This window comes from Castor canadensis, chromosome 5 (genome assembly GCF_047511655.1).
Source record: "Castor canadensis chromosome 5, mCasCan1.hap1v2, whole genome shotgun sequence".
NCBI classification, from domain to species: Eukaryota; Metazoa; Chordata; class Mammalia; order Rodentia; family Castoridae; genus Castor; species Castor canadensis.
Window position 1 is genome coordinate 152,236,287 of NC_133390.1, and position 26,926 is coordinate 152,263,212.

General features: G+C 42.7%; 1 protein-coding gene across 1 annotated transcript in view; it reads left to right on the forward strand.

The window, feature by feature from the left end:
• Adra1d (adrenoceptor alpha 1D) overlaps window positions 1-11,310 on the forward strand; it is a 31,254-nt gene extending 19,944 nt beyond the window's left edge. Inside the window, exon 2 of the mRNA XM_020185523.2 lies at window positions 2,073-11,310. Within this exon, the coding sequence (XP_020041112.1) occupies window positions 2,073-2,674 (602 nt within the window). The 3' untranslated portion in view covers window positions 2,675-11,310. The remainder of the gene's footprint in view (window positions 1-2,072) is intronic.
• The last annotated feature ends 15,616 nt before the right edge of the window (window positions 11,311-26,926 follow it).

Below are 26,926 nucleotides of genomic sequence, written 5' to 3' on the forward strand. Positions count from 1 at the left end.
AGTGATAAGCAAGTTCTCTAGTACAGAACTATACCTCCAGCCCAAGCCCAGAACTTATTAAGATCCTGCTAAGAGCCAGACACTGGTAGTTCAGGCCTGTAATCTTAGCTACTTGGGAGGCTGAGATTGGAAGGATCATGGTTGAAGGCCAGACAGACAAATAGTTCATGAGACCCCCAATCTCCAAGATAACCAAAGCAAAATGGGCTGGAGGTGTGGCTCAAGTGGTGCCTGCTTTGCAAGAGCAAAGCCCTGAATTCAAACCCCAGACCCACCCCCAAAAGAAAAATTCTGCTGAGAGCTGGACCCAGAAATTTATGAATCTTCCCAAAATCCCATCCAGAGAAGTATTGTTGTCTCTAGTTCACAGAAAAGGAAAAAGAGCCTTTAGAAGGCCAAACTGCTTGCTATGAAGGGCCATGTGAGCAAGATTCCAAAAGTCCAGGCTGTGAGATGCTGTTTGACCCTCCCTCCTCTTCCTCTACTGAGCCTCAGCACTAGGAACTGACTCTACATGGTGGGAATCAGCAATATGCAAGAGTCCTCAGGTCAAAGAGTAGGGCATGGTGCCTCTGGCAGCTCAGTAGGGAACCCGGCTCTTAGCTGAGGAGGAGCAAGGGGGGAGAGAGAGGGGGAGAGAGAGAGAGAGAGGGAGAGAGAGAAAGGTTTCACAATTTGTCAAGAACTGCCACCCCTGGCCTGCTCAGTCTCACAGGCTACTGCCTATGTCCAACACAGAACACCTGGATCCCCTACTGCTGCTGAAGATGGAGACTCATGAGACAGTGGCTTCTGGATTGTGCCTTTGCATTTGGCCTTCCTTTCCAGAGACGCAGCTTCCTTCAGGTCCATGGTAGCGCTATCAGGGAGAGATTTGTGGGGAGCAGGGCATCCCTGGTACAGCTCAGGTCCCCATGCCCTCACCCAACCTCTCCAGTACTTTGCTACCTCAGGGCCATCCCAGAAGCCTTCCTTGTCTGCTTCCATTGGGATAGCCCCACTCCCTGCATCCTGACATCCATGGGCATTGTGTTTATTCAGACTTCATTCTAGGGCTCTGTCTCTCACCTGTTTAAAAATGTCCATGATTCCTAACTACCCACGAAATAAAAGCTGAACGTTCCAGCTTTTAAAGGTCTCCATCATCTGTCCCAAATGAAGTTTTCTGAGTTTATCCTACAGGCCCCAAACTTGGCATCCTCATGCCCACCTGTCCCTTCCTCCTGTAACCTCTGCCTCTCCCTATCCGGAAGACTCTTGCCCATCCTCTGACACACCTGGAAGCTGTCAGGAGCCTGACCCCTCCCCTCCTACACACACTGAGCACTAACATCACTCCATGTTCATCTCAGTGGCATCCATATTGCTACCTAAGGAAGGAGTGCCATGTCTCACGTTTCTCCTCACAGAAGCAACCCCAGCACAGTAGCTGGCCCTGATGCACATTTAATTCTGAGACTCTTCCCTCTTTTTGGGCAAGGGACTACTTACACATTTGGTGATGACTAGGGAGGATCCCTTCTCAAAGTGATGCTTTCCAAAGCATAAAACAAAGTGCCAAAAGATTGCAAATGAAACTGATCTTATTGAAAAAGCTGTGCAAAATATTTTTACATGAAATGTGAGATTTAGGAATGTGCTTCCACGTCAAGGCATCAAATAAGATCTAGTGGTGCGTTCTAGTGACTACCATTTCAGAACTGTCTGCAACCACCGAATGCCATAGCAAAGTTATCTGTGGGAACTTGCAATGTTGCATCGATTTTAATCGACAAAAACAGCCATGTCACATGGTTTGTCTAAATGTTCTCTGATTTGTCGCCTATACTCCTTAAAGGAAATAATCAATTTCAGGTAGAGGTGAATAAACAAGAAGATTATCTTCCCCCATCCAAGTTCATGGAGCTCCTGACTTGTATCCGGGATCCCTTAGGGGAGAGAGCCCGTAAGAGCTCGAGTCCATGACTCAGCCAGGGTTTCTGGAGGGTAGGGAGGCTCAAACCTTTGCACCCAGGGCCCGCATGGGCCTCCCACTCCCAAGCAGCTAATCAGCCTGGGTCTCTTTTCTACAGGCTCCTTGTTCCCTCAGCTGAAGCCATCAGAAGGCGTCTTCAAGGTTATTTTCTGGCTCGGCTATTTCAACAGCTGTGTGAACCCTCTCATCTACCCCTGCTCCAGCCGCGAGTTCAAGCGCGCTTTCCTCCGCCTTCTGCGCTGCCAGTGTCGCCGCCGTCGACGCCGCCGCCCCCTCTGGCGCGTCTACGGCCACCACTGGAGGGCCTCAACCAGCGTTCCCCACCCTGATTGCACCCCCAGCCCGAGCACCGCACCCCCTGGGGCTCCTCTGGCCCTCACCGCTTTCCAGGCCGCCGGCTCCCCGGGCGCGACCGAGCTACAAGCCCCGATCTCCGGCCGCCGGAGGGCGCCCGGTGCCTTCCGCGAGTGGAGGCTGCTCGGGCCGTTGCGGAAGCCCACCACCCAGCTGCGTGCCAAGGTCTCCAGCCTGTCGCATAAGATTCGCGCCGGGGGTGCGCAGCGCACAGAGGCCACGTGCGCCCTGCGCTCCGAGGTGGAGGCAGTGTCCCTAGGCGTTCCCCAAGATGGGGCCGAAGGCGCCACCTGCCAGGCCTATGACTTGACCGACTACAGCAACCTCCGGGAGACTGATATCTAAGAACCCCCATTCCCACCCCACCCCACCCCCCAGCTAAGCTGAGGACTGTGATGGGCGGGGACGGGGCGAGGGCGGGAGGGCGTGGTGGGGAGACCGGCTTAGTTCAAGAGGCCCTCGTGAATTAGGGTGACTGCTTGGTGGCGTCCTTGAACAACTGGGGCTAGACCTGGGATCCGAGTCCTTGAAGGGTAGGGAGTTATGGGGCTGCTGAACATTTTTCTTAGGAGGGAGGGGCTGCAGGATCCGTGGAGCCATTTGCACCCAATCCCAGTTTGAGAAACTGCTTATCTGTCTGGTCCTGAAACCTATGTAGACAGCCCCATGTATGACCAGGCAGGCCTTCCCCTCCTCCTCTGGAGGAAAAGGCACAGAGGCCTTACCGGCTTCCCCTCCCCTCCTCTAAAAACAGGAATGGGGAGGGGGGAGGGGGTCAGGGCTCCTCAGTGGACTCAGTTTCTCCTCATTACTGCCAATTCCAGGAACCCAGCCCAGTGGACCTGCCACCATTCCCTGCAAACTTTGGTGGTTTGTTGAATGCTCATCATACAAACCTGTTGTATTTTGCCCTGGGCCCACACACCGACTCACACTCCTACACGTCTCCCATCACCTGGTCCTGCCCCTCTTACTTCTCAAGGGCCTTACTGTTTACACTCTGTACATAGCTCATTGTGCCTGTGCCCATCACTTCTTGCTGGGATTCCAAGCTGCCAACTGGGGAGAGCTTTATTTGTCTTTTTGAAACATATTTATTGTTAAGAGTACTTATATTTTGTCCAAACTGTGCAAACTGTCCCTTTTTAGCCTATAATCCATAAAGAACTTTTTTTTTCCTAAAATCCTTAAGTCCACCACAGGATAGGCTGAGTTTATATTCACCTTTCTAGTTTCAATTTAACTGTCTTTAACAGATAGCCACTGTCTTTGGGGTCTTTTAGCACCACCAAAGGACTTGGGAGTTTTGTTGGCTCTTAAAATGCACTTGATTTGTCTTGGGAACCAAACAGTATAATAAGCACAGATTATCCCGTTGTCAGGCCCCATGACTTTCCTGTCAGGAAGGTGGCCACAGTTAAATAGTTGAAACATTACAGGGAAAGATATATAAGCCCAGATAGACAGATGTGCATGGATATTGAGAGAACCCATAACTAGGCACCATGTTTGTTTGCTTTAAGTAAAACCTCCTATTTCCATGGATTTTAGGCAGTTCAATCTTCAGCTAGATAAATACCAACTATGTATAGCCAACCGACATGGGAGTGATGGCTGGCCAGTGGGCTCTTGACCGGAGAGCTGGTTAAACAATATCCTGGGGTGTCTCAGGTTGTTCTGAAACTAGAAGAGCCAGCTGCTGGAGCCAACATGAACCAGTATCATGGGCCAAAAGTCTCCATCCTATACCAGTGAGATAAGCTGTCTGAAAAGTCAGTTATAAGGTTTGAAAGGTAGCTGATAGCAGGACTTGGAGACAGCTATTTCACATGGTGGATCTATAAAAAGATCTGGGCTTTCAGACCTGCCCTCTCCCAGTCCTCTAAATAGAGAAAGGCAGTTTACAGCAGTTGCTGGGAGCATGCTGCAGACCCCCAGGGGCCCCACCTCACACATATTGGCCACCCCAAAGCTGGGAGGCATCTCTTGATGTCTTCTCACAGGGGTAGGAGCCATCTGTCAAATCAGGGATCAGTGAGAGCACATATCCCAGTGTCAAATGATTGAACACTGGCCTCCTGGGCAGGTGTGACCCAGACCTGTTTCAACAGTAGGCTTGGGTCTTGCAGAGGGTCTCTGAGCATGGTATTTGATTCCACAGGAGATCAACAGTGAGGACAAAAGAACAGGATGGGAGGGAACCTTCATCAGGAGGATTTGAGGTGGAAGTAGAAACAGGAGGGGCTGACAGCTTGCTCAGTATTTGTACCAGGCATTCATGATGATCACCGGCAAAATACGTCTCACGTTCGAGCCTCAGCCCTGTTTCCTGGGCACAGATGCCCTCCACAAAGGCCTCCACCTATACTTCCCACACGAGGTTTTGAGGCGGTGCAGGAGGCTGCAAAGCACCCAGAGAGACTGCACCACAGCAGGGGCATCCAGGGACCTTGTTCTCACAACTAATAAAGCACTGCTGTTGACCTTGCTCTTGGGACATGGGGGTGGGGGAAGAGGGTCACAGAGTGGCCAGGGAACAGCTATAGCTATTCTGCAGGAGAATGGCATTTGCAGGTGATTTCTTCAGGAATGCCTGGAAGTGCATTCACTGTGCCATTTCCTGGGTCCTCAGGTGCCCAGTCCGATAATCTGATTAGAGACTGTCCCCAGGTGCATGTGAAAAATGGGTCATTTCCTTCAAGGAGTAGGAATCCCTTTATGTGGTCTTCAAGGGAAGATGAGGCCTGAAGACATCTGTGAGTGGGAAAGTGATGGAACTGAGAGATATAACAGGGACAGAAGCAAGCTTCCAAGGACACTGGCATTGGTCCCAGTCCTCCTCCCTATCCTTAGAAAGCCTCATTCACGCTTCCTACCCCAGGACCCCAACTGCAGTCAGCCCGCCCCTCTCTAGCAGGGCTCTTGCCATGCACTTTGCCTTGCCTCCCACACTCTTCCTGGGACCAGGACCACTTTTGCAAGTCACCAGGGACCATCTGTTTTCCCGAGCTCCTCCCCTGCATCTCTGCTGCAGTCTGGGCCACACCTCTGGGTCTTTTCTTTTTTCTGTTCTCTCTCTCGCTCGCTCTCTCCCCTCCCTGCCCTTACATGTTCCCCAGGGTTTTATTCCTCTCCTCAACTCGCTCCACATCATCTCAATGACCACTTGTACATAAATGACTCCCAACGGGCTGTCTCTAGCTCCAGATGTGTGTTCAACCTCCCCCTGGGAAGTCCCCCAGACACCCCAAATACAAGATCTGAGGTCATTTGCCTCCTACCAAGCCCCTGAGCCTGCCTGCCCTCTCCACTGTCCAACTTCCGGAGTCTTCTCATCCTCCCAAAACCTCATTCACAGATCCCCTGTCCTGAGCATTCTGCAATCTCCCTTGTCACTGGCACCCAGTTCATCCTGGCTGGAATGCACTGGTGGCGTCCATGTTGTGTCCCACAGAGAGCAGCTGGGCCTGCACTTCTGCAGGAACACCCGCTCCCTGCACCCTGCACTACACCGAGCCTCCCCATCTGGAGCCCCACTTCTCCCACAGACTCCTCACCACCACTACCAGCCAGTCCTTCCAGTTCCCTTCTGTTCAGGTGCTGGTAAGTCCTGGGGAAAGGTTTGGGACCTCCATCAAACTTCTCTCTGTCAAAACACTGACTCCTCAGGACCCTCCCAACTATGATTCTATTCCTGTTATACCCCCAGGGGCTACATGTTCACCGTCCACTTGGAAAGAATTTTCTTTTCTTTTTTTTCCTTCTTGTGGCTCCAGGGAAGCACAAAACCAGATGCTTGTAAAGGCTAAACCAGTTCCTGTAGCCTTTCTTCCTGGAATAGCTCCCAAAGGGGGTGGACTCAGGTGGCACTGGGGTGGGGTCTTTAGGAAGGGAGCTTGGCACTGCTCTCCTGCAGTCTGGGCTGACCTGTCTTCCCTTCCTTGCCCCTTTGGGGTACAGGAAAGTAAAGGAAATGCTCAACAGGACCCGATTTACATTCTACAATTGTTCTGGGCTGGAGAGGAGGAGGGGAATTAAGGGAAACTGAAAGATGCATTTGGAATCCAGAAGAAATCCAGAGAACGGGGTCACAATAAGCTGAACTCTCAGACCCAGGAGCCGGAGATAAGGATGCTCCCGAAGTATTTGCAAGCACCTCCTCTCTGCCATACTGTTTGTGTTCTGTCCATCCAGAAAAGAAAGAAGAAATCTCAGTTCCTTTTCCTGATCCAGGGAAGCTGATTGGACCCACTCATCCTTTGAGCCAAGCCAAATGGTCACTGATCAGCCTACAGATTGGCTAATTTTGGGTCAGGTCTAATAGCAAGGGCAGGCAAATGGGAATGGGATGATCATGTGGCACATGCCCAGCCCTTCTGGGCACCACCAGCATGGGAAGAGCAAATCTCTTAGAGACAGGGAGGGGCATAGCAGATAATGATTGACACCTCTGGCACACTGGATCCCTTTGGAGCAAAAGGATCAAAGCTGCAGAAGCCCTGGTGCATTAGTTTTCTCACATGGTAAGTTACAGGGTAAAGGTAGTACTGACTACCAAGTTCTTTCTGCTTCATGATTTGTGGACTTTCATCCTCTTTTCTACTCCAAGATCACTCCATATTTCGTGCTGTTCAAGGCAGAGAAAGGAGAAGGGTCTGGGCTCTATAGCACCTGCCTCCCCTCAACAAGTTAACAAAAGCTTGCCCAGAACCACCCCTCCCCCTGCACACCACCCATGGTGGGCGGGTCTTACTGGGTCACATGACCATGCACAGGATACTGAAAAGTAGGTGTGATTGATTTAAAGCAGGGGTTCAAATATTCTACAGGCCAAATTCAGCCCACTGCCTGGTACAACCCACAAACTAAGAATGGGAGAAAAGTCAAGAGAGTATTTCATGACATGTAAAAATTATCTGAAAGTTACTAAATAATATCTTCAATTTTGCCACTTCTCCCACAAAACCTAAATTTACTGTCTTGCCCTTTACAAGAAAAGTCTGTCAGCTCTTGTTTAAGGGCAACAAGGATCACTGATTTCCTTCTGTTGACACACTGCTATCCTGAACAAAATCAGAATTCTGGCAGCCAGAAGCCTCAAAGAATAGATATTTGGCAGGCAGCCTCCCTGTGTCTATATGTGTTATCAACACATTAACCGGCAAACAGCATAGACTAAGAGATTCTCCCTTTCACAAGGCCCTAGCACAAAGTGGTTATTTTGGAAGCCCTCTGTCTGAAGGACACTTCCCAAATGGACCAAATGTGTAGGATTTTTGAAAGACACCTATGGAAAGGAAAGGGGCAAGGTGCTGGTCCTCAGTTGTACAACTCTAAAAAGCAGGTCGTATAAACTGACACAGGCTGCCTAACACATTAGAAAGTAAAGTTTGTAGGCCCAAGGCATAATGGGAAATATAAATTAACTGTCACACAAGCCTCATGACAATAAGTGAACTTGATGGGAAGTCAAACTGTGGTCTGAAAGCTACTTGGTGAGCTCTGAAGCAGAGTCAGGGAGTTCGTGGACAGAACATGGGCCTGGGCTCCACTGCCTGGTGTATTTTGCCCATGTCTCCGTGATCCATCCCTCTGCACCCTCCGGTATAACTGACTCATGCTACATTTCCAGATCTTTCGTCTCACTCTGTGGCTTTATGTTCATTTTGCTTGTCTCTAATCTTGTCCATCATGGGTCCATTTCAGAGTGGAACCTTCAGAAGGCATTCTGGGGAGCTTTGATTTCCAAGCTTTTGGAAAATCTTTTGGTCATCCTAGTAGACAAGCCTACAAATGTTGAATGCCTGGGCCTCATACAGATTGGGTACTTGGTTCCCCCCAGCTCCAGCTGTGAACTGCACCAGGTGAGGCCTAGCTGGTTTCTGACACTCATCAACCAGCTAATATCCTCCAACTGACAATGAATGGCTAGGAGAGGTCAGTGAACAATGCATGCACCTGATAACATTCCTGAGTATCTACTATGTCCCTAGTAGGTAAGGATTCATCAGTGGACAAAAGAAAAAAAACTCTCCCTCTATGGAGTTCTTATTCTAGGACTTACAGAAGTGATAGGTAATAAATATCCGAAACCTAAACAAAATACAGTATACAGTAGGTAAGATAGTAATAAGCAAAAGAAATATAACAGGAACAGTTAGGGATGGGAATATGGCACATAACAATCTAGGACTCCCCCCTATAAGGCGATGACAGTGCACACCTGTAATCCTAGAGCTCAGGAAGCTGAGGCAAAAGGATCATGAGTTCAAGGCCAGCCTGAGCTATATAGGGAGACCCTGTGTGTCCCCACACCCCCAAAAAAGAAGACTCTCAAAACTCACATGACATGAGCAAGAAATAAAGTGTTGTAATTCACTATGATTTGGGGATTTTCTTGTTGCCAAAGCAGAACTTAGCCTAAGCTAATACAACAAAGTAAAGATTATACCCAAAAAACAAAGAAATCATAAGATATGTTATCAATGTAATTAACATTAAATATAAAATTTCAGAAATAAATGACATATATGTTTTAAATTGTACACCATCTTGAGGGGCAAGATAAAATCTCACTCTATCCTGATTTGTCCTGTCCAGAACATGAATCATTCCTGCATTCAAGGTATTCTCACTGTATATGCTACCCTCCTGTTAGTCACTTCTCAGATTGGCTATGGGGGTATTGTAGGGTTTGTATTCAATAATCCTTGTGTTCTTTAACAATGGCACCCAAAACACAAGAGTAGTGATGTAAAGGAAGCGCCAGGGCATAAAACATGGAAGGACAGACTAACTCTGGTAATTGTGGCATCAGTGCAGAGCATATAAGGAAAAACATGTACGTATAAAGTTTGGTATGATCCATGACTTCAGACATCCAATGGAGGTCTTGGTATGTATCCCTCATGGAGAAGGTGGGACTGTCTTTACTGGAACAGAAAAAGGACATTAGGAAGGAGAAAACTAAGGAAATCTGAATAAATGAAGAACCTTAGTTAATAAGAATGTATCAGTATCAGTATTGGTTCCTTAACTATAACAAATGTATTGTACTAATGTAAGATGTTGCTAGAGGCGTTGCTCAAGTGGTAGAGCGCCTGCCTAGCAAGCATGAAGCCCTGGGTTCAACCCCAATACTCCCCCCAAAAAAACTCACTGGTATAAGATGTTAATAGTAGGAGAAATTGAGGACAGGGGAGAGTGTACTTTGTCTTTAAGTCTAAAGCTGTTGTAAAGGGCTGGCAGAGTGGCTCAAATAGTAGAGCACCTGCCTAGCAAGTGTGAGGCCCTGAGTTCAAACCCCAGCACCACCAAAAAAAAAAAAAAGCTGTGAAAAAAGAGCATAACTAAAACTTCTGTAAAAATTAAAGTCTATTAATATAAGAAACTGATAGAATTGAAAAAATAAATTCACAAATATAGTTGCAGTTCAACAATTGCTAGAACCAGACAGAAAATCAGCAAGGATACAGAAGAATTTAACACCACCATCAATCAACACATCTAAACACACCACACACTGCAGCAGCATGCACATCTTTTCAGGCATCCATGGATCAAATATAGCAATATACTAAATACTTAGCCTTAAAACAAACAAGCAAATTTAATAGAATTGAAGTCACATGGAGTTTTTCCCTGACCACAGCACAAACTAGAAGTCAATAACAGAAGGAAAAGAGGAAAATCTCCAAAAACTTGGCAGTTAGAAAAACACACTTCTAAATAATCCATGAGTCACAGAGCAGCCTCAAAGAAAAAAATTTAAACACATTGAATTGAGTGAAAATGGAAATATGACACATTGAAATTTGTGGGACATAGTTTACACAGCACAGAGAGAGGAATTTATGGCACTTAATTGAGGGCTTACATTAGAAAAAGGTTCAGGTCAGACACTAGTGGCTCACACCTATAATACTAGTTACTCAGGAGGCAGAGATCAGGAGGATCATGGTTCAAGACCAGCTTGGGCAAACAGTTTGCAAGACCCTATCTAGAAAATACCAAACACCAAAAAGGGCCAGTGGAGTGGATCAATTGGTAGAATACCTGCCTAGCAAGCATGAGGCCCTGAGTTCAAAACTCCAGTATCACAAGAAAGTGGAAAATCTCAAATCAATAATCTGACCCACCTATGAAACTAGAAAAAAGAAAAGAAAATTAAGCTCAATGCAAGTAGAAGGCAGGAAATACCAAAAATAAAAGTAAAAATCAATGACATGGAAAACAATAGAAAAAAATCAGAAAAGAAGCTGGTTCTTTGACAAAAATTAAAATTAGTGAACTTCTAGAAAAGTGAACCATTTTTTTTTTAATTAAGAGAGACACAAATTACCAACATCAGGAATGAAATGAAGTATCACTACAGAGCCTACAGACACCAAAATGCATGGGATGAAATAAAGGACATGATTAGAGAAAATTTTATAGCTATAAATACATATGTTAGAAAAGCTATAATTAATAAGCTAAGTATTCATTTCAAAAAGAAAAAAACAAATACTGAACCTAAAAAGGAAGGAAGAAACAAAACAATAAAGATAACAGAAGTAATAAAATGGAAAACCCACTCATAAAAGAAAAATCACAGAGTCAAAGACTGTTTCTTTTAAGACACTGTAACACCCAGCATGGTGGTTCATACCTGTAATCCCAACTACTCAGGAGACAGAGGTAGGAGGATTGAGGTCTGAGGCTAGTCAAGGCAGAGTTAGAGCTAGACTTTCTCTGAAAAACACACTAAAAGCGAAAAGGACTAGGCACATAACTCAAATGGTAGAGCACGTGCCAAGCAAGGACAAGGCTCTAAGTTTAAGCCTCAGAACTCAGTATCACACATACACACACACACAAATATTTTCTGGTGAACTCGAACATGAAACAAAGACCAATTGTTAATGTCAGGATTAAAAAGATGGATATCACTGTGATCCTGAAGACATAAAAAAGATTATAAAAGGATATTATGAAATTTAAACCAATATATTTGAAAACCTAATAAAATGAATAAAACTTTTTAAAAGATCTTAAACGCATCTTGCAAAATCTCTTCTAAAATGGAAATATGAATAATTCTATAATAAAGAAATAAACCTTCAATTTAAAGCTTTCAAAGACTGAGTGGCTTCACCTGTGAATGTCATCGAACACTTGACACAGAAGTACCAACCTTAAAGTCTTAAAAGGGTAGAAAAAGAGGGACACTTCACTTACAAATTCATTTTGTGAGGCCAGAAAAGACAGGAGACGAAAGCCAGACAAGGACATCATCACAAGAAAGAAAGGGGGTCCCAGAGTGGCTCACGTGGTAGAGCGCCTGCCCAGCAAGCATAAGGCCCTGAATTCAAGCCCAGTACCACCAAAAAAAGAAAAGAAAAAAAAAGGTATTATAGGAAACTTGAACAGAGATATGGGACTCTGAGGCAAGGAACCAACTGTGGCTGTGCAGACAACCAACTTGGGTCCAAAGGCTGAGGCCTCAGAACAGAGGGGTCTCACCTTATTACCCATTAAACCACATATGGTTACATGCAATTCTTTTTTTATTATTATTCATATGTGCATACAATGCTTGGGTCATTTCTCCCCCCTTCCCCCACCCCCTCCATAGCCACCCTGCCCCCTCACTTTCCCCCCATCCCCTCGCTACCCGGCAGAAACTATTCTGCCCTTATCTCTAATTTTGTTGAAGAGAGAGCATAACCAATAATAGGAAGGAACAAGGGTTTTTGCTAGTTGAGGTAAGGACAGCTATGCAGGGAGTTGACTCACATTAATTTCCTGTGCATGTGTGTTACCTTCTAGGTTAATTCATTTTGATCTAACCTTTTCTCTAGTTCCTGGTCCCCTTTTCCTATTGGCCTCAGTTGCTTTTAAGGTATCTGCTTTAGTTTCTCTGCATTGAGGGCAACAAATGCTAGCTAGTTTTTTAGGTGTCTTATTGATCCTCATACCTCCCTTGTGTGTGCTCGCTTTATCATGTGATCGAAGTCCAATCCCCTTGTTGTGTTTGCCCTTGATCTAATGTCCGCATATGAGGGAGAACATACGATTTTTGGTCTTTTGGGACAGGCTAACCTCACTCAGAATGATATTCTCCAATTCCATCCATTTACCAGCGAATGATAACATCTCATTCTTCTTCATGGCTGCATAAAATTCCATTGTGTATAGATACCACATTTTCTTAATCCATTCTTCAGTAGTGGGGCATCTTGGCTGTTTCCATAACTTGGCTATTGTGAATAGTGCCACAATAAACATGGGTGTGCAGGTGCCTCTGGAGTAACCTGTGTCACAGTCTTTTGGGTATATCCCCAAGAGTGGTATTGCTGGATCATATGGTAGATCAATGTTTGGCTTTTTAAGTAGCCTCCAAATTTTTTTCCAGAGTGGTTGTACTAGTTTACATTCCCACCAGCAGTGTAAGAGGGTTCCTTTTTCCCTGCATCCTTGCCAACACCTGTTGTTAATGGTGTTGCTAGTGATGGCTATTGTAACAGGGGTGAGGTGGAATCTTAGTGTGGTTTTAATTTGCACTTCCTTTATTGCTAGAGATGGTGAGCATTTTTTCATGTGTTTTTTGAGAAAGTTCTGTTTAGTTCACATGCCCATTACTTTATTGGTTCATTAATTTTGGGAGAGTTTAGTTTTTTTTTTTTTTTTTTTGACCAGAATTTGTAATTTTTTTTTTCATTTTTCTTTTATTATTCATATGTGCATACAAGGCTTGGTTCATTTCTCCCCACTGCCCCCACCCCCTCCCTTACCACCCACTCCACCCCCTCCCGCTCCCCCCCCTCAATACCCAGCAGAAACTATTTTGCCCTTATCTCTAATTTTGTTGTAGAGAGAGTATAAGCAATAATAGGAAGGAACAAGGGGTTTTGCTGGTTGAGATAAGGATAGCTATACAGGACATTGACTCACATTGATTTCCTGTGCGTGGGTGTTACCTTCTAGGTTAATTCTTTTTGATCTAACCTTTTCTCTAGTTCCTGGTCCCCTTTTCCTATTGGCCTCAGTTGCTTTAAGGTATCTGCTTTAGTTTCTCTGCATTAAGGGCAACAAATGCTAGCTAGTTTTTTAGGTGTCTTACCTATCCTCACCCCTCCCTTGTGTGCTCTCGCTTTTATCATGTGCTCATAGTCCAATCCCCTTGTTGTGTTTGCCCTTGATCTAATGTCCACATATGAGGGAGAACATACGATTTTTGGTCTTTTGAGCCAGGCTAACCTCACTCAGAATGATGTTCTCCAATTCCATCCATTTACCAGCGAATGATAACATTTCGTTCTTCTTCATGGCTGCATAAAATTCCATTGTGTATAGATACCACATTTTCTTAATCCATTCGTCAGTGCTGGGGCATCTGGGCTGTTTCCATAACTTGGCTATTGTGAATAGTGCTGCAATAAACATGGATGTGCAGGTGCCTCTGGAGTAACAGTCTTTTGGGTATATCCCCAACAGTGGTATACCTAGGTGTAAACCTAACAAAAGATGTGAAAGACCTCTACAAGGAAAACTATAAACTTCTGAAGAAAGAGATTGAGGAAGACTATAGAAAGTGGAGAGATCTCCCATGCTCATGGATTGGTAGAATCAACATAGTAAAAATGTCGATACTCCCCGAAGTAATCTACATGTTTAATGCAATTCCCATCAAAATTCCAATGACATTCATTAAAGAGATTGAAAAATCTACTGTGAAATTTATATGGAAACACAAGAGGCCACGAATAGCCAAGGCAATACTCAGTCAAAAGAACAATGCAGGAGGTATCACAATACCTGACTTCAAACTATATTACAAAGCAATAACAATAAAAACAGCATGGTACTGGCACAAAAACAGACACGAAGACCACTGGAACAGAATAGAGGACCCAGATATGAAGCCACACAACTATAACCAACTTGTCTTTGACAAAGGAGCTAAAAATATACGATGGAGAAATAGCAGCGTCTTCAACAAAAACTGCTGGGAAAACTGGTTAGCAGTCTGCAAAAAACTGAAACTAGATCCATGTATAGCACCCTATACCAACATTAACTCAAAATGGATCAAGGATCTTAACATCAGACCACAAACTCTAAAGTTGATACAGGAAAGAGTAGGAAATACTCTGGAGTTAGTAGGTATAGGTAAGAACTTTCTCAATGAAACCCCAGCAGCACAGCAACTAAGAGATAGCATAGATAAATGGGACCTCATAAAACTAAAAGCTTCTGTTCATCAAAAGAAATGGTCTCTAAACTGAAGAGAACACCCACAGAGTGGGAGAAAATATTTGCCAATTATACATCAGACAAAGGACTGATAACCAGAATATACAGGGAACTTAAAAAACTAAATTCTCCCAAAACTAATGAACCAATAAAGAAATGGGCATGTGAACTAAACAGAACTTTCTCAAAAGAAATTCAAATGGCCAGAAAACACATGAAAAAATGCTCACCATCTCTAGCAATAAAGGAAATGCAAATTAAAACCACACTAAGATTCCACCTCACCCCTGTTAGAATAGCCATCATCAGCAACACCACCAACAACAGGTGTTGGCGAGGATGCGGGGAAAAAGGAACCCTCTTACACTGTTGGTGGGAATGTAGACTAGTACAACCACTCTGGAAAAAAATTTGGAGGCTACTTAAAAAGCTGGACATCGAGAATTTAGTTTTTTAAGTTCCCTATATATTCTGGTTATTAGACCTTTGTCTGATGTGTCGCTGGCAAATATTTTCTCCCACTCTGTGGGTGTTCTCTTCAGTTTAGAAACCATTTCTTTTGTTGAGCAGAAGCTTTTTAGTTTTATGAAGTCCCATTTATCTATGCTATCTTTTAGTTGCTGAGCTGCTGGGGTTCCATTGATAAAGTCTTTGCCTATACCTATCAATTCCAAAGTATTTCCTACTCTTTCCTGTACCAACTTTAGGGTTTGGGGTCAGATATTAAGATCCTTGATTCATGAGTTAATATTGGTATTGGGTGTTACACATGGATCTAGTTTCAGTTTTTTGCAGACTGCTAACCAGTTTTCCCAGCAGTTTTTGTTGAAGAGGCTGCTATTTCTCCATCGTATATTTTTAGCTCCTTTGTCAAAGACAAGTTGGTTATAGTTGTGTGGCTTCATATCTGGGTCCTCTATTCTGTTCCACTGGTTTTCATGTCTGTTTTTGTGCCAGTACCATGTTGTTTTTATTGTTATTGCTTTGTAATATAGTTTGAAGTCAGGTATTGTGATACCTCCTGCATTGTTCTTTTGACTGAGTATTGCCTTGGCTATTCGTGGCCTCTTGTGTTTCCATATAAATTTCACAGTAGATTTTTCAATCTCTTTAATGAATGTCATTGGAATTTTGATGGGAATTGCATTAAACATGTAGATTACTCTGGGGAGTATAGACATTTTTACTATGTTGATTCTACCAATCCATGAGCATGGGAGATCTCTCCACTTTCTATAGTCTTCCTCAATCTCTTTCTTCAGAAGTTTATAGTTTTCCTTGTAGAGGTCGTTCACATACTTTGTTAGGTTTACACCTAGGTATTTTTGATTTTTTTTGAGGCTATTGTAAATGGAATTGTTTTCATATATTCTTTCTCAGTTTGTTCATTATTAGTGTATAGAAATGCTAATGATTTTTCTATGTTGATTTTATATCCTGCTACCTTGCTATAGCTATTCATGGTGTCTAGGAGCTTTTGAGTAGAGTTTTTTTTGGGTCTTCAAGGTATAGGATCATGTCATCTGCAAATAGGGATATTTTGACAGTTTCTTTACCTATTTGTATTCCTTTTATTCCTTCTTCTTGCCTAATTGCCCTAGCTAGGAATTCCAGTACTATGTTGAATAGGAGTGGAGATAGTGGGCATCCTTGTCTGGTTCCTGATTTTAGAGGGAATGGTTTCAGTTTTTCTCCATTAAGTATAATGCTGGCTGTAGGTTTGTCATATGTAGCTTTTATGATGTTGAGGTACTTTCCTTCTATTCCTAGTTTTCTTAGAGCTTTTAATCATGGAATGGTGTTGGATCTTATCAAAGGCTTTTTCTGCATCTATTGAGATGATCAAGTGGTTTTTGTCTTTGCTTCTGTTAATGTGGTGTATTACATTTATTGATTTTCGTATGTTGAACCACCCCTGCATTCCTGGGCTGAAGCCTACTTGGTCGTGGTGAATGATCTTTTTGATGTGTTATTGAATTCAGTTTGCCATTATTTTATTGAGGATTTTTGCATCAACATTCATTAAGGAGATTGGCATATAGTTCTCCTTTTTGGAGGTGTCTTTGCCTGGTTTGGGATAAGTGTAATACTGGCTTCATAAAATGAGTTAAGCAGTTTTCCTTCCCTTTCTAGTTCAGGGAACAGTTTAAGGATGGTTGTTGTCAGTTCTTCTTTAAAGGTCTGATAGAATTCAGAAGAGAATCCATCAGGTCCTGGACTTTTCTTTTTGGGGAGACTCTTAATTGCTGCTTCAATTTCATTTTGTGATATAGATCTATTCAGGTGATTAATAGCCTCTTGGTTCAGTTTTGGATGATCATATGTATCTAGAAATCTGTCCATTTCTTTAAGATTTTCAAATTTATTTGAATATAGGTTCTCGAAGTAGTCTCTGATGATTTCCTGGACTTCCATGGTGTTTGTTGTTATCTCCCCTTTTGCATTCCTAATTCTACTAATTTGGGTTTTTTCTCTCCTCACTTTAGTCAGGTTTGCCAGGGGTCTGTTGATCTTGTTTATTTTTTCAAAAAACCAACTTTTTTTTCATTAATTCTTTGTATGGTTTTTTTGGTTTCTATTTCATTGATTTCAGCTCTTATTTTTATTATTTCACTCCTATTTGTTTCGAGATTTGCTTGTTCTTGTTTTTCTAGGAGTTTGAGATGTATCATTAGGTCATTGATTTGGGGTCTTTCAGTCTTTTTAATATATGCACTCATGGCTATAAACTTTCCTCTCAGGACGGCCTTTGCTGTGTCCCATAGGTTCTGGTAGGTTGTGTTTTCATTTTCATTGACTTCCAGGAACTTTTTAATTTCCTCTTTTATTTCATCAATAACCCATTGTTCATTAAGCAATGAGTTATTCAGTTTCCAGATGTTTGCATGTTTTTTGTCTTTACTTTTGTTGTTGAGTTCTAGTTTTATTGCATTGTGATCAGATAGAATGTATGGTATAATTTCTATTTTCTTATATTTGCTGAGGCTTGCTTTGTGCCCTAGGATATGATCTGTTTTGGAGAGATTGCATGGGCTGCTGAGAAGAATGTATATTGTGTAGAAGTTGAATGAAATGTTCTGTAGACATCAACTAGGTCCATTTGATCTATGGTAGGTTTTAGATCTAGGATTTCTTTATTGATTTTTTTGTTTGGATGACCTATATTGATGATAATGAGGTGTTAAAGTCTCCCACAACCACAGTGTTGGAGTTAATATATGCTTTTAGATTGCATATAAAAATATATGCCTTTTTGTTGACATTAGGTGCATATAGGTTGATAATTGTCATTTCCTTTTGGTCTATTTCCCCTTTTATTAGTATGGAATGTCCTTCTTTATCTCGTTTGATCAATGTAGGTTTGAAGTCTACTTTGTCAGAGATAAGTATTGCTACTCCTGCCTGTTTTCGGGGGCCACTGGCTTGGTAAATCTTCTTCCAGCCTTTCATCCTAAGCCTATGCTTATTTCTGTCAGTGAGATGGGTCTCCTGTAAGCAACAAATTGTTGGATCTTCCTTTTTAATCCATTTCACCAAATGGTGCCTTTTGATGGGGGATAATATTAAGTGTTAGTACTGATAGGTATGTGGTGATCCTGTCATTTAGTTGTCTTAGTTGTTTGAAGGTTTAATTGTGTGTACCTAAATTGAGGTTACTCTCTACTTTCTTGCTTTTTCTTTTCCTGTAGTTTGGTGCTGCCTGCCCTTTCATGGTTATGTTAGGTTTCACTTTCTGTGTGCAGAATCCCTTGAAGAATCTTTTGTAGTGGTGGCTTTGTGGTCACATATTGTTTTAGTTTCTGCTTATCATGGAAGACTTTTATTGCTCCATCTATTTTGAATGATAGTTTTGCTGGGTAGAGTATCCTGGGGTTGAAGTTATTTTCATTCAGTGCCCGGAAGATCTCACCCCAATCTCTTCTTGCTTTTAATGTTTCTGTTGAGAGGTTTGCTGTGATTTTGATGGGTTTACCTTTATATGTTATTTGTTTTTTCACTCTTACAGCCTTCAATATTCTTTCTCTAGTTTCTGAACTTGTTGTTTTAATGATGATATGTCATGGGGTAGTTCTATTTTGGTCTGGTCTGTTTGGTGTCCTGGAGGCCTCTTGCATCTGTATGGGAATAGATTTCTCTAGATTTGGGAAATTTTCTGTTATTATTTTGTTGAATATATTATGCATTCCTTTGCTTGCACCTCTTCTCCTTCTTCAATGCCCATGTTTCTCAGGTTTGGTCGTTTGATGGAGTTGGTGAGTTCTTGCATTTTCTTTTCACAGGTCTTGACTTGTTTAACTAATAGTTCTTCAGTTTTTCCTTTAATTACCATTTCATCTTTGAGTTCTGAGATTCTGTCTTCTGCTTGTTCTATTCTGCTGGAATGGCCTTCCATTTTGTTTTGCAATTCTGTTTCATTCTTTTTTCTGAGGTTTTCCATATTCTGAGTCTCTTCCTCTTAATGTTGTGTATTTTCGTCCTGAGTTCATTTATCTCTTTATTAATCATGTTCTTTGTTTCACTTTGGTGTTTATACTGTGCTTCTATGGTTTCTTTTATTTCTTCTTGTGCTTTCTCAAATTCTCTATTTTTGTTGCCTTGGAATTTCCTGAGCCTCTCCTGTACATTTTGGTTGATCATATCCAGTATCATCTCTATAAAATTCTCATTGATTACCTGTAGTATGTCTTCTTTTAGATTGTTCTTGTGCACTTTATTGGGTTCTTTGGCATCATTTATCTTCATTTTGTTGGAGTCTAGATCTAAGTATCTGTTTTCTTCATTTCCTTCTGGTTCCTGTACTAATTTTTTGCTGTGGGGAAACTGCTTTCCCTGTTTTTTCTGTCTTCCCGTCATTGCCCTTAGTGTTGTTATTGTCCCTGTACTGTGTGCAATTAAGTATTTTCTAGCTTGTAATAATAACAATGGTGATATTTAGAATAGAAGGGTGAGAGGAGATTGAAAGCAAAGAAGTTAAAGAAAAAGGGAAAAACAAATAAACAAACACATAGAAAAAAACAAAACAAACAAAAAAGTTTCAAAGATATAAACAGGGAGAGATAGTGTACTAATCAAGAGTAAGCTGAACGGGCATTAGAGAGACAGAGAGAGGATTGAAAAAAAATAAAAACTAAAAAATAAATAAATGAAAAAAAATCTCCAAGTTCAAATGCAATAAAGTTTCAGTAGTAATAATTTTACTGTTAGTCCCACAGCCTCCAATCCTGGTGATGGTGTCTCAGAAGGAGTTCTGTCGTTGTCTCATCAAAGGGGAAAAAAACTAAAAAAAAAAACCAAAACAACACAAAACAAAAAAAAAAAACACCACAAAGTGTCCCAAGTTCACATGCAGTATGGTTTCAGTGGGTTTTTCAGCATGCAGGTGTAGTTCAGTTGTTGTCTCATCAAAGGAAGAGAAGAAAATAAGAGTCTGGAGACTGTTCCATGAATGGCTATCTGTGGCTGTGGCTTGCCTGCCCGCTGCTGTCAGCCTGCTGTTGCTGGAGGCTTTATTTATGCAGATCTCTGGAATGAGCTTAACACTCACCTGGCCCTGCAGGCTTTGTTTACTTAGAGTTCTCCTGGGTGCAAATGCCACTGCTACAAGCTTTCCCCTTTCCAAGCAAACTGGGGGAGGTGACACTGCACCCGCTTTCTCTGGCCGGAGTTTTCCCCCCTCTTTTGTGGAGTTTTCCTCCCACCGCCACTTTTACAAGCTTTCCCGTTCCTGTCTGCTGGGTGTGTGCCGCCGCTCCTGCCTTCTCCAGCTGGCTTGTTGTGAGTGATTTCCCCTCCTCCCACTTTGGTGCTCAGGACACCCCAGCCTCTTTGCTACATGTCTTTTTTGTTGTTATTGCTTATTATTCAGTTTTTTTTTTCTTTTTTCCCTGGGTGGAGGTTGGTCTGTCCAGGGGGCTATGCTGATCTGGTCCAGGGTTGTCTGTGGGATTACCACATGCCACTTAGCTCACCTTGTGGTCCGTGTCTTCCCAAGCCATCTGGGTGCTGCTGTCTGGCCGTGGCATGGGAACCCTCCTGGTTTCTCCATTTAATGTGAAGTGGAGATGCTCTGTGCAGGCTGGAGATGTGGAGGAGTCAAAGTTTTGCCTCTTCTCGGTGGTTTTTCCTGTAAGGTGTATCTCCAGCATCTCTCCAAGATTTTACTTTAGGAGGCACACTTTCTGCTTCCTCCCTCTAGCCACCATCTTGGAATCTACTACATGCAATTCTATAGGATACTTCACCCTAGTACTAGTGCCCCTCTACCCCTAGTGCTATGTGACCTCCTTCACATTCAGATTCTTCAGGTTTTATCTCCCTGCTATGCCATCTTTACCCCCCCCCCCCCCGCTACTTTATCAGAACACAGGCCTGTCTGTTTCTCTTCTGATCCTCCTCCTTGATCCTCTTCCCTGCTAGGGGGAATACTCCTTTGATGCTGAGACTCACCTAGGGTAAAAGAGCATTATCTTGACTTAGGGGTTTGTATTTTCATAGCATCACTATATGGGCAGCTGTTTTCTCTCTATAGTGGCCTGTGTAAGGGTTCTGATGGACCACAAGACCAGGGGAACCAGGAAGGATAATGGCAAACATGCTCCCAAGACAAGACCCATCGCCCTGCTTTCTATGATAAATGTGATCTGTATTCTTTACTCTGGGACTTTTAGGATTGCTTACTGGCAACCTCACAAACCTGGGGAGTATATGAGCCAATGTAACACCTGACCTGTTGGTGGGCACATGATCAAAGTATGGCTGGGTGGAGGTCCCAACAACACCTCTCTTATAACATTTAGCACATGGGGGAAACCTTGAAAGGGCCAACCCAAATTTAAGAGTCAAAGTGTGTAGCAGACAGCAGGGGTGCATCCCATGTTTGAGCTTCCGCTGTGTGTAGACTAGTCAGCTGCCAGAATGACTAGAGCAGGGCTGTTGTCCCTTTGTTCATGGTCCCCTGTTGTCTCCTGGGAAGCAGGGTCCTGCTGAGGAAGGGGGCAGGCATTCTGGAGGGTGATCTTGCATGGTGAGGCTGGGTAAGGGATGCACTCCCACTCTGGAGAGGCTGGCTTCACTCAGCTGTGGTGAATCCAGGTAGCAATTTTTGCTACTTTAACTGCAGTGAGGATAGACAAGATAACAACAAAAGGGCCCCTCCAATGAGGTTTTAATGGTTGGACATTTTATTCTTTTTACCCAGTGTCTTTTGGTTTCTTTTTTTTTTTTTTTTTTACTGTTTAGAATTTACTGGCAACAATATACTATCAGTATATATATCCAAGAAAATGAATTGTTTAAAAAAAGTTAAAACCCCCATCTTTCAGTATCAAGGGGTATGTTTAAAGCCAGTAAAAATAGTCATTTTGTCTCTATTTAAGTGGAATACCCTGTCTAAAAATATGAGTTTGTGTCTGGAAGGGCTTTAATGCCAGAAGGGCTTTAATGCCAGATAGCCACACATATTTAAAAACCATTTCCTCAATCCTCTCAGCCTTGGTTATTTTTGAGAGGTCTGGCACGAGTGACTCCATTTGATCTTTGATGGTATTCCCTGCTTGTCTCCAAACTGTTTGTCTCTGAGTAGTCACCTCTGAAGATCTTTTTCCCGTCAAAGTACTAGCCAGGCCCAACCCTGCTTAGCTTCCAAGACCAAATGAGCCTGGGCACATTCAGGTTGGTATGACCATAGACTAAACTCTTTCTCGATTGGCCATTTTCTTCCCTCATCATAAGGATTTGCTCTTTCCTGAATTTTTGTTTGGTTGTTTTGGTCCCATGGGGCAGGGGAATAATGAACAGATCAGGTGTGAATCAGTGCCAAATAGACACTTTGGCCAAATTTAAGCAACAAGGAGGCTTAGAAGGAGTGGTTCTGAGGCAGTGGGCTTCTAGACAAGGACAATACAAAACAAAATCCAACAAAAACAGACATCCAAAAAGCTAACCTGGTTGACACACAAGTACTTACTAGAGTCATTTTTTATGGACTTGATTGTAAATCCCCCAGAAGGATCAGAACTGTAATGACAAAAACTTAAAAGAGCCATGGTTAAAATTTTGATGGACAATTTAGTAATGAACAAAACAGTATATCAGTACCATTAAATTTTTGTTACCATGTTTATTTAAATCTTGTATTTTAGAAGTCTTGATATACTTAAAAAGCATAAATATATTTAGTATACAGGAACCAGCAACAGCATCACAGCTCTATAGAGGTTCTATATACATATTAGTTTAGTCGTTGCTCTTGAAGTGACCCCAAATAGCCCAATCACAGACACATATAGGATACCAATTGCAATAGAATCACCTATGACAACCATGAGGTTGTTTAGCCATGAGGTCATCTAGAAAATTTTACATAAACCAACTCTTAAATGAACATGACCCAGTTATATTAGTATTCAAAACCCTAACAAAAATCACCAGAGAACACAGGTAAATATTTAAGGGGACTAAATGTGGATTTAGGAAACTTAATGGCTAAGAATCATGGGTCGTTTGTTGATAAGGGATCACATCCCAGATTGTTGACATTAACAGATGGCACATGACATACAGCAGGATCCCACCAACCTGTAGTCAGTGGAGCCCCCCACCCCCCACCCCCAAAACTAACAGAGGCCCAATCTGGCCATCCCAGGCCAAAAATTCCCTCTGCCTGACATGTGGAAGGAGTAGGACTAAATCTCCACTCTGTTGACTCCAATAAAAACTGGGAGTCTTGGGGGGGGATAAGAAAGGGGGTAGGAGGAAGGGGGAAGAAATGACCCAAACACTGTATTCACATATGAATAAAATAAAAAAAAATTTTTAAAGGCAAAAAAATGCTGGGTATTGAGGGGGTAGGGGGGAGAGGGAGGGGGCGGAGTGGGTGGTAAGGGAGGGGGTGGGGGCAGGGGGGAGAAATGACCCAAGCCTTGTATGCACATATGAATAATAAAACAATAAAAAATAAAAAAAGGCAAAAAAAAAAAACTGGAAGTCTTGAACTCCAGTATAGTGCTCCTTTTTGAGTTTTTTTTATTTTAATCCTATCTGGAGGGTACACTTTGCCTTCATTTTTTTTTACTTTGTTTTACATAAGTAAATCTGTCTCAACCCTCATATCAGTGCAGCAGCACTCCCTGTGCTCAGCTGCCTCTTGTCTCTCTGTGTTTTAATAAACTCTTGTTGTCTTGATAAATTTGAGGATTAACCTGTAGCACCAAACATTCCTGACAAAACAAAAACCATTTTAAGACAGTTTTTTGTAAATGTTATCAAGAACAATATAATATTTTTAAGATAGCATTGTTGTTATGAGCTTAGAGAATTAAGTTTTAGTTTGACATCAGTATATTAAATTTTGACCTTACAAACCCTTTAATGTAACTGGATTTTAGTCAACTCAATCACTTACATAAGCATTTATGAGCTCCATCTTTTTATGACAACTTACTCTGTACCTTATGACAACTTATTTTGTATCTTCTGGGGGAGCTTGTCTTTATCTTTTTTTTCTTTATTTAAAAGTATTTTTTTCACCTTTTATTTTTTAAAAACCATATCCTTAATATCATACATACATATACATATGAAACAGGCTAAGGTCAATTTTTAACTACCCAAATTTTAAGATTCCTGCTGTAGGATGTGGTCCCCCCTTTTCTTTCTTTCTTTTTTTTTTTTTTTCTCTCCTCTGGTCTGAGCCAGAGTGTTAACCCCTGAATGCCTGCATCCTAGTGAGACCTAATTGAAATAAGTTTGAAAACCGGTTTTCTTAAAAGTACCAGTAGAACAGAGTAATAATTGTTTTACACTGACTCTATAATACACACACAGACACAATTAGAATGCACTCTCAAAAAAAGAAAAAAAAACTTTTAAATTATATCCAGAGGGCTACTGGTGGGATGGTGGATGATGCATCCATTCTCTTGGGAGTCTCCCTCTTTGGAACTGAATTTTTGTTACCCATCCCTTAACCTCAGTTGTGGCTATTTCCCAGGAAAAACTCAACCTCCCTAATTCCCAGAGGTATCTCACACATTTTCACCCCACTCCCTAAACCTGAAAGACCCAGTTTCACCCCAAAAGTTGGTTATTAGGGTTCTCTGGGAGGTGATCAGTCTCCCCTTCTGCCTCCTAAAGGTAAACCCATTATTCAAACCGGGTTCTTACCAGTCTGACAGGTGGCACTCCCCTCGCTGGTTCCTGTACCTCGCCAGTGCCATTGTGCATTGGAGGCCCTCACCTAGACTCCCCAAGAGGACAAATCCCTCCTCCAGATCAAGCTGTCCATTGGCACCTGCTGGGATCACTTCTGGGTTCAGGGGACACACCCCAGCCACAAGGGAAGAGAAAAAAAAATCACAGTCTGCAATCCCTGACAATACCCCAAGAAATTTTATAGGAAACTCAAATAGAGACATGGGACTCTGAGACAAGGAAGCAACACTTTATTGTGCCAGCACAGACTCAGTGCACTCGTGTCCAAAGGCTGAGCCCCGAGAACAAAGGGGTCTCACCTTATATACCCTTGCAAGCATGTTATAGAGGCAATTTTTTTAAAAAAGGTTTAACCCATATATGGTTATATGCAGTTCTATAGGCTACTTCACCCTAGTGCTAGTGCCCTTCTGCCTCTGGTGCTATGTGACCTTCTTCACGTTTGGATTCTTTAGGTTTAATCTCTCTTCTATGCCATCCCTTCCCCCCTGCTACTTTATCAGAACACAGGTTTGTCTGTTTCTCTTCTGGTCCTCCTCCCTGCTACAAAAAAGGGAGACAACTGGAAGTCTCCTCCTGCTGGTTGGACACCAACTTGGAAAAGCTGCTTCACATTCCCAGCTGAAATTCAAGTGACTTTATAAACCATCCCTTCTGCTTCCAGGCACAAATCAATCAAAACATGCTCACATGTGCACCATGGGACAAGCATGCTGATAACAAACTAATTTATAATAGCCACAAACTAGCAGAAATAAATGAGCCAACAAAAATACATAAGGTAAGGCTGGGATTGTAGTTCAGAGGTAGAGTGCTTGCTTAGCATTTGCCTGAGTTTGATCAGGGCCAAAAAAAAAAGATAAGGTAAAAAAATGTATAAAAATGCATGAACTACAACTACACATAATATAGATGACCCTTACGCCTAATAAAAGAATCCAAACTCAAAAGAATACATTTTATGTGTCTCCAATAATGGAAGGTTCCAGACAGGCAAGCAAATAAAAAGCGATAATGTTAGAAATCAAGCCTTCAGGGAGGAGGGAGGAATTTGTGTTTGGGAAATGCTATGCTTTGAGCGTCCCCCAAAAGTCCATGTGTTGGGACTTTAATTCTTCAGTGCAGAAGTATTGGGAGGTGGGGCCTGGTGGGAGGGGCTGGGTCAAGGAAATGCCTTCAAGAATGGTCAGTGCCTTTCTGGTGTGAGTTCCGGCTCTCCTGAGAGTCCTTTGTTATAAAGCAAGTCTACCTCTCCTGTTCTTCCTCTTTCACACATATCCACTTCCCCATCTGCTTTCTTCTAAGACTTGAAGCAACATGAAACCCTCACCAGATGCTCACCAGGTGCTGGGTGCCTGACTTTAGACTTCTGAGCCTCCAGAATGATAAGCCAAAAAATCTTCTATTCTTTATAAATCACCCAGTCTTGGGCATTCAGTTAGAGCAACAGAAAATGGACTAAGGTAGGAAGATTCATGAAAGGAACTTCATTAAAGTCCCTTTGCTGACAATGTTTTATTTCTTTAACCAATTGGTGGTACAAAATTGTACACTCTGATAAGTCATTCTTCATACATTTATAGTTTGTGTGAAACAGGTTTACTAAGCATTGGTAACAAACTTGTCCAAAGCTGGAGAAACACCCATATATCTATAGGGTAACTGAAGGGGGTTTAGTACTTACGGATAGTCATCAAGGGACAACAGAAGCCTAGAATCATTGCAAGTTGGTCCCCTGAGACTCAGGAAAGGTGATGGGGCAGATGTCATGCCATCTGTGCATGCCTCACTTGTATCACAACTAAGGGACCCCAGAAAGCAGCCCACCCTGGGCATTTTACCCCAGGGCAATGTGACTTGCTGGACTAAAGTATTGGAGAAGACCCTGTATCCAGGAGGAAGTGGAACAGAGCCCAGCTGTCCCAGCCAGTCTCCCCACCCCCCACCCAATCCCAGGATGCTGCGTTCTCAGCACATTCGACAGTTATTTTGAGACTCACGGTGAGAAATGGAGAACTACTAGGTCAGTTCAAGGCCACCAGGAGAACTTTCCTGCACTCTGCATGCTGTACTTCAGTATAAAAGGTTGAAGAAAAAAGGAGGAAGGATTAGGAAACTTGGGGGAGATAAGGGAGGATAACTGAGGAT